Source organism: Pongo abelii, chromosome 9 (genome assembly GCF_028885655.2).
Source record: "Pongo abelii isolate AG06213 chromosome 9, NHGRI_mPonAbe1-v2.0_pri, whole genome shotgun sequence".
Classification (NCBI taxonomy): Eukaryota; Metazoa; Chordata; class Mammalia; order Primates; family Hominidae; genus Pongo; species Pongo abelii.
Genome location: NC_071994.2, coordinates 56283239 through 56297600, shown reverse-complemented (window position 1 = coordinate 56297600; position 14362 = coordinate 56283239). Strand labels below are relative to the sequence as shown.

Below are 14362 nucleotides of genomic sequence, written 5' to 3'. Positions count from 1 at the left end.
CTAAAATAGTGGCTCAAAATAATCTTAGATCAAAGGTTGGATTGATCTCCTGTATGGGGAAAGTACTTAAGACATGAAAGGAGAAACACGATTGAGAAGGAAAAGAGAAACTCAGATAATTTTCTAGGAAATGATATTTGTTTTTCAATCATGGTGGTCTCTATGTAAGGGAAAGGAAAGGGAGAGTAATATCACTACTAGGTTGAGTTACTCTTTTGTGTAGATGTGACAGTAGACAGATCATATCAAAGTGCTGTATTTAGGGTTTTTTGCACCATATTTTTGAAGGTAAACTGGAGTAGGCTATATGAAAAGTGATCAGAAGAGAGGCTTGGAATCATATCATGAGGAGCTGTTAAGGGAACCTGGTGGCGCCAAGTGTGGTCAGGACAACAGGATAACCTCAAATGCATGAAGGTTAGGTTTGCTCAGGATGGACTACAATGAAAACCTAGGTATGGCAGGAAAAAAAAAAGATTTCACAGCCAAAACCATGAAAAATGTTTCAAACATTGAGAGCTAACTGAGAAAAGTGGCTTTCCTTGGAAGATGATACATGTTCCTCCACTGGAGATGTGCAAAGGCTAGATAATCACTTGAGGTTTCTTGTGAGGATATTCAAGCTTTATAATCCCTTTCCAGCGAGAGAGTCTAAGGCTCTGTGATTATTGGCAATGACTGGGTGGCCTAGAAAAATAAAAAAGGTTATTTTACAAAATTCTGATCTTACCTGGGGGTTTGGTTACTTTTCCTGACCTTCTTCTAAGCACAAAAGTGAATTCCTGGGGCGTTCTGTTGGGGGATTCGCTTATGACTTTTCTTTTTTTCTGGCCCCAGCTCTCCAGAATTGTTCATCAGACAGAAGGCAGTGACTTCCTAGTTTGTAAACCATGACATTCTAGTTAAGTGTGTGAAGAACATAGAGAGGATAGTGGGAGATAAATGTAAGTGCCTCGGAGTTCCTGATTAGATCAACTGTAAACATCATAATGAGTCCTTGAGAACACATTCATTATGAGTGTTTTTGTGTGGGCTTGAATGGAAAGCACACACATTTGTGAACACCCATGAGGTTCCTGAGATACAGTTTAATGTCTCATTTGGTATTCATTAGACCATGATAGCCAATATGTCTTCAATTTAGAGTGATTCCACCTTGTGTAAAAAAAATAAAAAAACCCAAAAAACAGATGATGCTAAGAATCAGTGAACTGCTCTGAGCATTTTTTTCTCTTCTCAGAAGGATTTTTTTTCTTGTTGCTATTAGCTTTGTTAGGATGATGCAATTGAATTACAGAAATTACATTCAGTAACTCTTGTTTGCAGCTAAATTATGCAGAGACAAGACTTAGTCAATTGGAAAACTGTCATTGTGAGAAGACTTGTCAAGTGAGTGGACTGCTCTATCGAGATCAAGACTCTTGGGTAGATGGTGACCATTGCAGGAACTGCACTTGCAAAGTAAGCCTCTTTGTAAATAAATACAGTAAAAACAGTTTTAAGGGGACAAGTTTGATAATTAGAGTGTAACCTTGTTCTTTAATAAATAATGTTAACTCTAAGAATTTTTAGGTTTTTACCTAGCACCCACTAGCCATACGAGCAATTGTGAAGCAATGCTGGAAAAGTGTCATGTCTTACACAAATACTTGGAAATTGAAATCTGCTTTCCCTTGCCAACACACTCTAATTTGATTTAATATACAATGTTTAGAGTTTGAAGGTTGGGATATAGTGGAAAGAAGGGACTCCTTTGATTTTCAAACAGCCTAATGGTTATCCTTATTCACAACCAGAATAACTTTAAAAGGGGAGTTTAATTATTCTCTACATGTTTTTATTGTCTTTTACAAAGTGTATCCATCACCTGTTTCAAATAATTGCAAGGCATTTCCTCCCTGACTCACTGTCACTGTCAGGATATCCATTATTTGTATATCCCTTCATCTGTTTCAGTGAATTACAACATCCCCCTCCAAAAATTAGTATGTAATCCCTGTCCAGTTGAAATTACTTGATAAATATCCGAAGAATGCCATTGTTTGTCTAGGAAAATACAAAACAGATTGTTAGAGCCTCAGAAATGATTGACAGGGTCTGCAAATGTGTTATTTATGTTCTTATAAAAACAGACTTTTTGTTTTCTGCATAATCTAGTTAGCACACATGGGCAGGTAGGATGAAACCAGTGATGTATTTCAGAAAAGTAATTGAGGTGGTACGGGTCATTTGGGCTGGAGAAAACACTTTATTTGTGGTCCTAGAGTGGACTGGGAATTCTAATACTGCTTCTGTTTTCCTGATGAGGCTTCTGGGATGAGATTTGAATGATCTCCAAAACACGAGCTATCAAAGGATACTTCTGAGATTATGTTCCATGTCCTTCCTTCCTCAGAGTGGTGCTGTGGAATGCCGAAGGATGTCCTGTCCCCCTCTCAGCTGCTCCCCAGACTCCCTCCCAGTGCACGTTGCTGGCCAGTGCTGTAAGGTCTGCCGACGTAAGTACTGACTGAGGGTCAGACTGGCTGTCTGTGTTTTGAGATTTATTTATTTTCCCTGTTTTTCTGGACTCAACCGATTGACACTGATGAAATGAAACATTGGCAAGTTGATGTAACATTAAATATATGGTAAGAAGAGCCACAATATTTTAATCACTTGCAATGTGGCAGACACTTAACATGGGCTTTTTTTTTTTTTTTTTTTTTTTTACTCCTCACATCAACTGTAATTACTATTCTTTGATTCTATGTGGAAGGAGCGTGTGTTGACAGGGATTAAGTCGCTTGTCCAACAAGTGGGTGAGGCTGATCTGTGAATTCACAACTCCAAAACTCCATAGGCTTTAGTCCCCTCGTTCTAAATGATCAAGTTAAAGGCCAAATTCTATGTTATGGCTTTCTGAGGTTTTGGCTAGATTCTCCTCTTATTAAGGGGCCTTTGTTAGGAACTTCAGCATGAAATTCAGTTAAAATACTGAAGCTGTCATTTAGAACACGTGGTATGTGCCATATACTGTGCTGGATGCTTTAAATCTACTAGCTTAGTGAATTCTCACAGCAACTCTTTAGGGGGGTATTATTATTATCCCTATTTTACAGGAAGCTGAGGCTTAGGGATGTTAGCTTACCAAGATCATGAGGCTGGTGAGTGGCAGAGGTGAGACAGAAAACTAGTTCTGTTGACCAAAAAGCCCGTAGCCTTTTTATCAATCCATATGGTCCCCTACAGAAAAGGAGAGTTCTGGTCAGAAATGTATGCTATCGATAATTTTCAGGGTCATTTATTTACCAAAAGAAACACACCAATGTCAGTAGCCTTCAAAGCACAGTGGTCTATCATTCTGTCGGGAATAGCATGTCACCTATTATGACACCGAAAGTGGGAATAGCAGTGAAAGTGGGTTGCAGGAGCCAAATAATTGTTGAACTTTTCAAAAAGGAACTTTGTAATCTTCCTTTTTTAAATGGTTGGCACACTGCACCCGTTGCTCTGGGGGATGTACTTGGAGTTGCTCTAAAGAGAAGAACTTTCTTATTTCTGTTCTAAGAGCTTTTGGAAGTCATGTCTGGCAATATAGGCAGCTCAAGTGTCTGGATATTGAATTATAGTTTGATCGCATGATGGAGAGAGTTGTTAGTAGGTACAGATTATTTGTTTTCATTCTTGATATTCTTCAGCAGAATAGGTTGAAAAACTGTTAGGGGCCAAGCACGGTGGCTCACACTTCTAATCCCAGCACTTTGGGAGGCCGAGGCAGTCGGATCACCTGAGGTCAGGAGTTTGAGACCAGCCTGGCCAACATGGCGAAATCCTGTCTCTACTAAAAATACAAAAATTAGCTGGGTGTGGTGGTGGGCACCTGTAATTCCAGCTATTCTGGAGGCTGAGGCAGGAGAATTGCTTGAACCCGGGAGGCAGAGGTTGCAGTGAGCTGAGATCATGCCACTGCACTCCAGCCTGGGCAACAGAGTGAGTCTGTCTCAAAAAAAGAAGAAAAAAAAGGCTATTAGGGATGTAGGGATGTATTAAAAAATGTGAGATGTTTTAGTCTATCGTTTAGAATTCCTGCACAGATCTCTGAATCCATCTCTTGAAAGTTGTTGTTTGGACATGGAAGTAATGAGTCCTTCAGCAGATTTGTGTCTTAACTTTTTGACATTTTTTTAAAATTATAAAAGTACTGTGCTTTTGGCTTAACATTTTGAAAACACAGAGAATGATTAAGATCAAGATGGAGAATTCACCCATAATACCTCTACGCAGAAACACTCTTGAAATTTTAGTGGATGTGTCTTTTTTTAAAAAGAGCAAATAATATTTTGTGTGCAGTTGAGGTTGTACTGTGTGGGCAATTTTATATTCTGGTCTGTTAACTTAACATTATCACTTAAATATATTATTATGTTTTAAAAACTTCTGCGTAAATGTCATTTTCATGAGCTTCATTGTTTCCCATTGTTTGGCTGTTGCATAACTTTTTTTAAACCAGTCCCAAGTCACTGATATCTAGATTGTTTCCCACTTTTCACTATTATAAAGTACTCTTAAATAACATGTTTTGTATAGAAAACACATTTTTATATATTTTTGTATTTTATATTTCCTGAAGATAGAATTCTTCAGGCTAGAATTACTGGGCCAAAGATGAACATTTTCAAGGCCCTGGATACATACAGTTAAATTGCCCTCTCACTAGATGTGTGAAAGACAGTCATTTTTCTTTATGCTAATTTGTTTGACAGTTTTAGGTTTTTAAAATTATTTCAGAAAATAACTCAATTTTATTAAAATGTTGATACACACGCTAACTAAAACATCAGTGTTTTGTTTTTTTTTTTGTTTTTTTTCCCCCTTTGCATGGAATTCATAGCAATTTAGTTAGGTAGCACTAATTTTCTCACAGCTCTGATTGGTAGTTTGATGTGTTCAGAGTTTAATAAAGTGGGAATACAAATAAATTATTAAAACACTATTCTAGACAAACTTAAAAAGAAATGATACAAGGCACCTCTGGTAATTAAAAGGTTGAGAACCTCTGGGCTGGAGGGCTTTCATTTCTCACTAGTTTTTAATAGAAATATATATTAGATGATTACTGAGTACTGGTGCCTGGAATAATGATGAGGGATCCTTCCCTGCTTTAGAGGAGTTCACTTTCAAGGTAGAGACATGGTTTACAGTGTCAGGAACTGTAAGTGCACTAACATTAGGCATGTGTTGGAGTACAGAAGAATGGCCTGGGAGGGAGGGAGAGAATACCGGGGGAAGGCCTGGGGTGCTTCCCGGAGGACATGGAGCCAAGTTAAATATTTTGAACCTTCTAGAAGTTGACTTTTGTGGGTTAAGCAGTGGGGTGGAGAAGAAGAGAATGAGGATTGCTAGAGCAGAGTTCTAACACTAATCAGTGGAATTTCTAGACGTTTTCAATGTCTTCATATCAGAAACATGATAGAGAATATTTACTTTGGTTGTCCCTTTTAAATATAAGTATGTGAGGTAATGCATATGTTAGTTAGTTCTTAGCCATACCACAGTGACTACGTATTTCAAAACATCATGCCATAGACCATAAATACGCATACCTTTTGTCAGTTAAAAAATAATAATAAAATATAACAAAAGACAAAGAAAAAATAAAGTGTATCTTGTATGAATAACTCATAGTCGAATCTTGTTTTTCAATCCAGTCTGACAGTCTGAATTGTATTGTTTGGGTTGGATCATTTAATCCATTCACATTTAATGTTGTGAGGGATATAATTGAAACTACTGTTTCCTGAATACCATGTTTTTCCTTGGTGTGGTTCCTTATTTTGATTTTTTTCATTTTTTTGTGGAGCTGCCTGAAGTAAATTTCTTATATGTGAATTTAAAGAAAAATGCCCAAGCTTCTCTCTGACTTTATGTGGGGTAGTATTCTAGGGACACCAGGTAAAGGTAGAGATATGACAAAGGCAAAATGAGCCAATATATAAAAGCAGATTGTGTTGTCTGCTCACTCACTGAGTGTTCACAGACTTCTCTTGGCCTTGGGAACTGCAGCACTTACAAATGAGGGCATCTGTTTGGAAATAGGAAAGAAGTTTGTCTAAGCATCCATGGCGGTACCGAAAAAAGTGAGGGAGTTTCATTCCTCAAACACTTGTTGGGTGTCTGCGCTATTCAAGGAATATTTTGTATACCTATTTGCACATTAAAATCCTTTGGTGAACTTCTTAAACTTGGAGGTTTCCAGGGATCCACCTAGACCTACATAATCACAATCTCCAGGCATCAACATCCTGAAATCTGTATTATTTTGGTAGACAGATTTGAGATCTACCAGAGATAGGAAGGAGGGAGGAAGATGGAGAAAAAAATATTTCTTCTATGCAAAACAGTATGTGTGAAGGAATAAGAGTGGAAGAGGGAAAGGGGAATAGTGTGTTTGATGATAACACAGGATTTATGTAGGTGAGAGGTTGAAATAGAGCTGCAAACGTGAGTTGCGGATGGATGATGAAGACTGTATCCCAATGAAGCCATTCAGTAATCCTTACTGAGGTCCTTCTGCCAAACACTTTGTCAGTTCTGGAGGCAACAATGGACACGTATGGATCATTTACTCTGACAGGCACTGTGTTTAACCATTTTATATATATTAATTCATTTAATTCTTCCAACAACTCTAAGTGGTCCACTTAGTGGGTCCACTAAGTGGGTCCACTGTTATCCCCATTTTACACATGAGGAGGTGAAACACAGGAGAAGTAATTTGTCCAAGGTCTGTCAGTTTTGGGGGAGCCAAAATAAAGCCCTGGCAGTCTGGCTTCAGAACCCAGTGGGATGCTCTTGACCTGTAGGCTTTACCCATTGTTCTCCAGAGAGGTATCCGTTACAATAAAGAGTATTATTTCACATGAACACTATGGAAGACACAAAAGTCACACAAAGAAGGGAGTGATTAACTCCATCTGAGATGTACATATGTATGTGTGTGTTAGGAAAACATCATAGGTAACAGCTGAGCAGGGTATTGACAAATGAAGAGGAGTTTTCCAGGTGTACAAAGTAGGTAAGAACATAACTGCCAGAGGGAATTGCACACAGAAAATCATGGAAATAAACCAATGTTGCTTTTGGTACTCCAATCAAGGCTTTAATGCAGAGTTGTGGCATAATCAAAGATGTGCTTTTAGGAAGGCTACTGCATCAAGAGAGCTGGAGGTGGTGGGGGATATGGAACTTGGGCATATTCCAGGTGGAGGTGTTGAGGCTGGCAGGCAGGCACAGCCTGGGAAGATGCAAAGGAAGGGAAGGATGCGGGTGACAGCCAAAGGAGCTGGAACATTAGAGATACTCCACAGGTATTGTTTTGCATGAGACAAATGGATCAGGGACAGAGCGTCTGTAAGGGAGAAATTGCCAGGTTTTGAACAAGAGCCTGTGAGAGACTCATGGTGTGATTAACAGAAATAAGACAGGTGGAGGAAGCAGTTTGGGGAGCAATACATTCTGTTTGACATGTTTGAGTTAGAGATGCCTGAGGGACAACTAGTTTGATGCGGATGTCTTTCTCATAGAGGTGGTATCTGAAGCCAAGGCTGTGAATTAGCTCACTGAGGGAGGAAGGATCCTTGGGTGTTCAGTGTCTCTGATCTGCCACTCTCCTTTAAAGTGTAAAACAGTGTGCTGATTTTGACATTCTAGGCCGCTGAGTACCAAGGGATGGCTGGAGTGTGTGCAGGGTACAAATACCTAAATAAAGATAAGGAAACCTTACATCCATATCTGACAGGGACGTCAAGCTGTACCTGTCAATTGTTTATTCAGTGTGCACCCGAATGGCAAAATTGTTCAATCATTGCACCAGAAAAATCAAAGTCAAAATTGAAGGGCCAGGTGTCTGTCGGTGCAAAAAGATACAACTGCATAACTCTTTATATCCTCAGTACATTTGTTTCTGACATAATGGAGAAGTGTGTGTTGGTGCTACATTTCAATTTTCTGTTTGGGCACTGTGAAATATTCTAGTTTGCATGTCACCAGTGTGATATGAAGAGCTTTAGGTATCCATTTACATTTCTAATCACACTGAAAGCTGTTGGAATGGAGTCCCAAATGCCCCAGCCAAATGCACCAGAGCCTGACTCACCTTATGCTTGAATTTCCTCAGACATAAAAAATAAGCCTTTTGGCTATAGATCAAGAGGTTGGATAATAAGAGCTGATGTTAGGCATAGGAATGCAGTGGCAGGGAAAGAGGGCTGTTGTCGGAGAAGTGAGGATGAGTATGAGAAAACAGGAGAAATTCTTGTGACCTCCAGTGGTGATCCTGAAAGTCATCCTAAGATAATTTCATAGATACATACATTCTGCACTAGTGCCAAATTGCAGATGGTTGAGGCATGCAGTAATATGTTGATCTCATTCACCAGCACCAAAGCACCCTGCTATGTGAGCACATAAAGTTCAGTGGACATTTAATTTTTATAAGAGACTGGTGGATTCGAGGTGTGGATGTGTCTCCATGTGTGGTGTGAATGTAAACAATGAGGCATTTTAATCTCCAGATTAAGAATTCTGGGATGAGCCTGTCAAAGGGGAAGAGAGGATTCGGACAAGTGCCTTAAGGCAGGGGATCAAATGTGTTAATACCATTGTGGGAGTGGCAAGGGGCAAAGGAAGAAAAAAATGTCTATTTCTTTGCTTCACAGCTTGGACCAAGAAGCAGATGGCAGATTTGACAACAGTGCACTTAGCAGAACTGTCACTTTGGAACAAGCTGCCTTGCCAAGTTGGCAGCAGCCACGTTTGGGAGTGTGGGAATTTATTAGACAGGAATTCCAGACCTTCGAGGTGTGGTCTCCCCATGCGAGTATACTGGGAAATCCAGCTCTCATTAGGACCAACGAGTCATGATCAACTGATTTATCTACAAAATTGAGGCATAAAAGATGATCAGGGATAGATTTTTGTTTACTGAAGGGAGGAAAGGACCTATCTAGACAATTATATTAATTCTCCGTTTTTTTTGGTCTCTACTTTTAATGTTTGAAGTTGTATTGAATGCCAGAAATAACTCTTATCTGCGGATCAAGAAATTTGACTGTTTTTTGACACCTACTAGAGGCTCATTAATTGGAAAATGATTTATTTTTACTCACAATAAATCCTAAGGCATGGGGCTTGGGGCTGGAGATAAAATTATAGACATTGTCCCTACCCTCATGGGGGTTGCAATTAGCAGCAGGGACATGGTGGGGTGTACAATTAAATGGGAAATTAGGATGTCATGTGGTATATATTCTGTTGGGATTAGGTCCAAAGTACAATAGAATAAAAAAGTGAGGATGATTAACCAGTGTTAAAGGCTAAGAACAAGTTCTGAGGGAAGTCAGCCCTAAGCGAAAGCTCATGGGTGTATAGGGTGGGAGGTTGCCAGTGGAAGGTGGATGGGGTGCTCTGCAGGTGTTTCTGAGAAAGAGAACGGTATGTGTAAGACCCGGAAGTGAGAGAGAAAGCGTGGCTAGAACATATGTGGAGGTGTGAATGTTTTGGAGGGTGAATGAAATCACAGGAAATGGTGGGCTATGGACCTTAGGAGATAAGAAACCTCATGAATGGCCTTGTTTGCTGAACTAAGGATTTTGGACTTTATTCTGAGAGCTTTAGGGACCCTGATTTTAAGCAGGGCCTCATGTTTGCACTTAAAAAATATGTGTCTGACTGTTATATGGGGAAGGACTGGTGAAGATTGAGACTAGAACATGGGAGAGCTAGGAAGTTGTGGTGGTACTGAAGAAGAGGGATGACGACAGCCTGAACAAAGACAGTGTCTGGGGGCAGAGGGTGAGGAATGGAGAGGAGGAGGTTGACTTGAGAAACTTAAGAAAGGGACACTGATAGGATTTGGACACTGATTGGACATGGAGTTGTGTCAGAGGGAGAGGTTAGAAGGATGCCAGGCACTGGGGTGTGGGAGCTGGGGTGGATACCCGTGCCATTGCCATTCACTGAGAGGAGAATACAGGAGTGGAACATATTTGGGTGGGGAGTGAGGTTGCTGCAGGTCAGGTTCTGAGGGGAAACAGACTCTGAAATAGAGATTTACACGTACTTTTATTAGGAAGTGCTCTCAGGATCAATTCTGGGACAGGAGTGAAGTGGTGAAGGACGAAGAATTGGGCAGAAGGAGAAGTTGAGCTGCAGTGGTTACGACAAATGCCAAACTCATTCCTACAGGGAGCTTTGGAGCTGGAATGGCCCTTCAGAATTGTCCTCAGTTGGAGAAAGGGGGCCAGGACTGTGTACCATGTTCGCCCACCAAGGGAACTTCACCTTGGGCAAGGTGGCTCTCTACAGCCCTACATAAGTTTTAGATCTCCATTCAGGGGAGAGCTGTTAGTTGCCAACTGTCACAGCAGTTGTAAGAATGCATCCTTTGCTCATGGAAGTAGATCTCCATATACCACAGCATCCACTACAGGGTATGATGTTAAGTAAAGCATGTTCCTGGACTTTCTTCTTCCTGTGGCTAAAATGGACTAGATGACTACTATTTTTTTATTTTATTTTATTGGAAGGGAGGAATGAAAGCCCCATTTCTCACCTGGTCATCCCCTTTGCCTTTCAGATCTTGCCCCTCAACATCGAAAGGGGTCTGGGTTCTTTATCTGCAAACATAGCATTTGCCTCACTTAGTAATTATACATTCACTGATGTTATTATGTAATTACTATTTCCCTAATTGTAAGCTCCATGAGAAAAGAGCTTTGGTTCTTGCAACATTATATTACCAGTTGGCATGTTGCCTGCCCTTTGGTAACACTAAAATATTATTGGAATGAAGAGTAACTGAGCATCCCATGAGAATCAGAGGATTTTATAACTAGGGAACCACCAGATTTAATCAGCCCATTTTCAACAGATACAGATATAGAGGCTCTGAAAGGTGAGGTGGTTCTAGAAGACCAACACTGAATTAGTGGGAGATCTCTTAGAGTGCATATCATTGCTTCTGTTCCTCCTAGAGCTGGGGCTAGAAGGGTCCTCATCAGGGCAGGAGAGGGAGTGACCAGATACTTGCTTCTTTTTTCCTGTTGAAGTGTATGGAGAATTTGGTGGTGTTATATTAGGATCATATCAAATTGACATATGCTGTACTTGCTTAAAAGTGAGTCAGCCAGTTAAGTCCAGAAATGAGTTTCAGTGCAATCTAAATTGAGTGGTAGGAGCTCCATTTATGTTTCTCTTTGAAATTTTCTGCAAGTTCACTCCCCTGCCCTTCCTGGCAGCCTTTTAAACTCACCTTTCCAAAGGCATTCTCTCTAGTGCATTGATCTAGCACTTTACAGGCTTTCCTTGTATTTCTCACTTGTCTCACATGTGTATTTCTCACGCCCACTCCCATGATCACAAGGAAGAAGAAATGGTGTCCTTCTCCATTGTGGCTGAGGTTCTGAGGAATGGAATATATGTGAGTCCCCTTTCACCCAGTTGTTTGTTTTAGCTGAAGTGTCTGATTCAAAGCTACTGCTAATTGTACTCCACAGCGATTGCCACCAGTTCTTTCTTTTAGCTTCTTACTACATCAATTCATTCTCTAGTTCCTTTGGCAACTGTAACATTGAAATAATTGTATATCCTGGCTGTAAAGGCTGGGCAAACACAATCATGATGAGGCCTGCCTGGGAGATTTAAGGGTTATCCTCCACACAATTCCTTTCACTTGAGACAAAGAGATTTGTATTGCTCAGAAGCAGAGAATCTAGGTTTCTGTGGAATCTGTTGGAGTTAGAAAGTACCTCTGAGGTCATTTTGTGGCACAGCAGGACTGTCTGACCCATTTTTATGTTTTATTACAGCAAAATGTATCTATGGAGGAAAAGTTCTTGCAGAAGGCCAGCGGATTTTAACCAAGAGCTGTCGGGAATGCCGAGTAAGTGTTAATTTTATGGTCCCTATCACTTCTGGAAAATGAATAGATAGATGTGTGGGCTTTAGATGAGGTTCTTGAGTGGAGCATATTGGCCTGGATAGGGCCCTGAGGGGTGGAACTCTCTGCGGTGGGCTGAAGTACAGGATGGCGAGGATCCAGCCAGGTCATTTATGTGGTTAGCTTGTGGTCAGCTGTGGATCAGGTAGCCTTGGAAGAAGCTATTAAGGCAAGGATGTGAGAGGAGAAAGAACTAACAGCTATTATTAGTTAGGGAGGCTGGTGGGTGGCCCTGCGAAAGGGTTTTGAGTTGGTATTAGGGGAATCAGTCTGTAATGCTAGTAGTGATAATACTAACTCTACTCCCGGAGGGCTGATATACTGTTAAAAATGCCTCTTCCTCCTGCCTGCCCCTCCCATGCATTACTTGAAATAAGATGTATAAAATCATAGATCTCATTCAATAATCATTTGACAAATATGCATTAAGCAAATGCTGTATGACAGCATTATAGTAGGTTCTGGATATACAACTGTGAACAAAACAAAGTCACTGTCTTTATAGAACTTGCAGTCTAGTGAGGGAGATAGACAGTAAGAATTAAACAAACATATAATATAATGGCAAATTCTATAAAAGTATGAAGTAGGCTGAAGGAATAAAGAGGTCTGAGTTGGGGATGGGTGGACTGAGAAGATCTCTCTGAGATGTAATTTTGGAACAAAGCCCTGGGTAAGGTGTGGGAGCCAGCCATGCAGGTATTTGGGTGAGTGATTACTTAACCAATAATTGCTTCCTAGGTAGATGAGGGAGAAGGCACGTTCCAAACAGAAGGAATTGCACTTATAAATGCCTAAAGCAATAAAGGGAGCAGGTTTTACTTAGGGGCCTGCAAATAATTTGACTTGGGTGAAGTTCTAGAGCTCATGTGGGAGAGTGATGAGAGATGAACCTGGACAGTTAGACAGAACAGGTGACAATGGACCTAGTTTGGACTTGATCTTAATGGAGATGAGAGTTCATTGAAGCTCTCCTCTCTCTCTCTCTGTGTGTGTGTGTGTCACGAGCAGCTGTGCACTTCCAAAGGTCACTGTGATTGCAATGGGAGGAGTGATTGGAGGAGCACCAGATTAATTTGAATAATTGTAAGAAATGACCTAAGGTTATGATTGAAGGCAGTGATAGTGAAGATGTACAGGAAAAGAGATTCGAGAGCTGTTTAAAAAATGGAATAAAAAGGACACGAGTGATTGGGTTTGGGGAAGGCTAATATGATGGAGAGGAGAAACCCAGATGATGTCCAGGTTCCTGGTAGAGTTGCAGGGAATACCAGTTTCTGTTTTCCCAAGTAGCCAAAACCTCCCCTGGCTAACGTAGGTAAAAATGACAATGTTATTGAAATGATATTGGGGGACTCACAGAATCCTCAGAAGGCCAGACCAGGCTTGATACTAGATAGAGACCAAAGAGTCCCAGAAGTTAGGAAGCAGAAACCATAGCAATGGCCTAGTAGTGGGGATCCTGGCAAGCACATTGCTGCTGTGATGAGTGACTTTCAATCATTTCTACTGTCCTGGAGTCACTTATACAAGATTTAAAGTCCGGAGAAGGGACATATGATTAGCAAAGTTTGGATCATATGTCCAAGCTCTGATTGTTCAGGATGGGGAAGAATTCGACCCCTTTATCCTCTGTGTAAGGAGCCAGTTACCTGGAATTATCACCCCATTAAGACAGCATGCAATGGAGAAAACATTCCCCAAGAGAACACTGTGGTACTCATGGGAAGGGAGACTGGATCAGAAGAAGCCAAAATGTGATAAATCCTCTCTTCGTTAGGTGATGACGAGATACTGGTGCAGGAAGAGGAACATTCAGGAGGAGGAACATGTTTTGTGGGTGAGGAGGGAGTGACGAGCAAATGGGGCCAGGTTTAGGCAAGTTGAGTTTGATTGTATTTGGCTATCTACACAAACTCTCTAAAACTTAGTATTTTAGGATTATTTCTGTATTTTATGATTATTTCTCATGGTTGCATGGGTTGAATGGGCTCAGCTTAATGATTCTCACTTGGGTTCTCACATGCAATTGCAATCTGGCGGCTGCTGGAGGTAGAAGCCTATGAAGGTTCGACATGGCTGGCTATCAAAGATGGCTTCTTTACTTTTCTGTCTAGCACCTCAACAAAGATGAATAGAAAGAGACTTCTCTCTGTGTCTCTGTCGATGTGATCGCTCTCTCTCTCCCTCCCTTCCTCCCTCCCTCCGTCCCTCCCTCCCTCCGTCCCTCCCTCTCTCTCTCTCTCTCTCTCTCTCTCTCTCTCTCTCTCTCTCTGTATGTGTGTAAGTGTGCCTTGTTCTCTGTAACCCCTAGACATAGCTACCTTGGGCTTCTTTTTTTTTTTTGAGACTGGGTCTCGCTCTGTCTCCCAGGCTGGAGTG

At 40.9% G+C, this 14362-nt stretch overlaps 1 protein-coding gene across 7 annotated transcripts in view; it reads left to right on the top strand.

The window, feature by feature from the left end:
- Positions 1–14362, top strand: part of LOC129048673 (protein kinase C-binding protein NELL1-like) — a 462277-nt gene that overhangs the window by 269681 nt on the left and 178234 nt on the right. For 4 of the 7 annotated variants that reach the window (XR_008511202.1, XM_054524593.2, XM_054524596.2 and 1 more), the window contains exons 8-11: positions 1327–1461; positions 2396–2498; positions 11850–11923; positions 13761–13820. Coding sequence is in view for 5 of the 7 variants with exons in the window: in XM_054524593.2 (XP_054380568.1) it covers positions 1327–1461; positions 2396–2498; positions 11850–11923; positions 13761–13820 (372 nt within the window). In the remaining 2 variants the exon portion in view is untranslated. The remainder of the gene's footprint in view (positions 1–1326; positions 1462–2395; positions 2499–11849; positions 11924–13760; positions 13821–14362) is intronic. The other 3 variants (XR_008511203.1, XM_054524597.2, XM_054524598.2) reach the window with 1 other exon arrangement.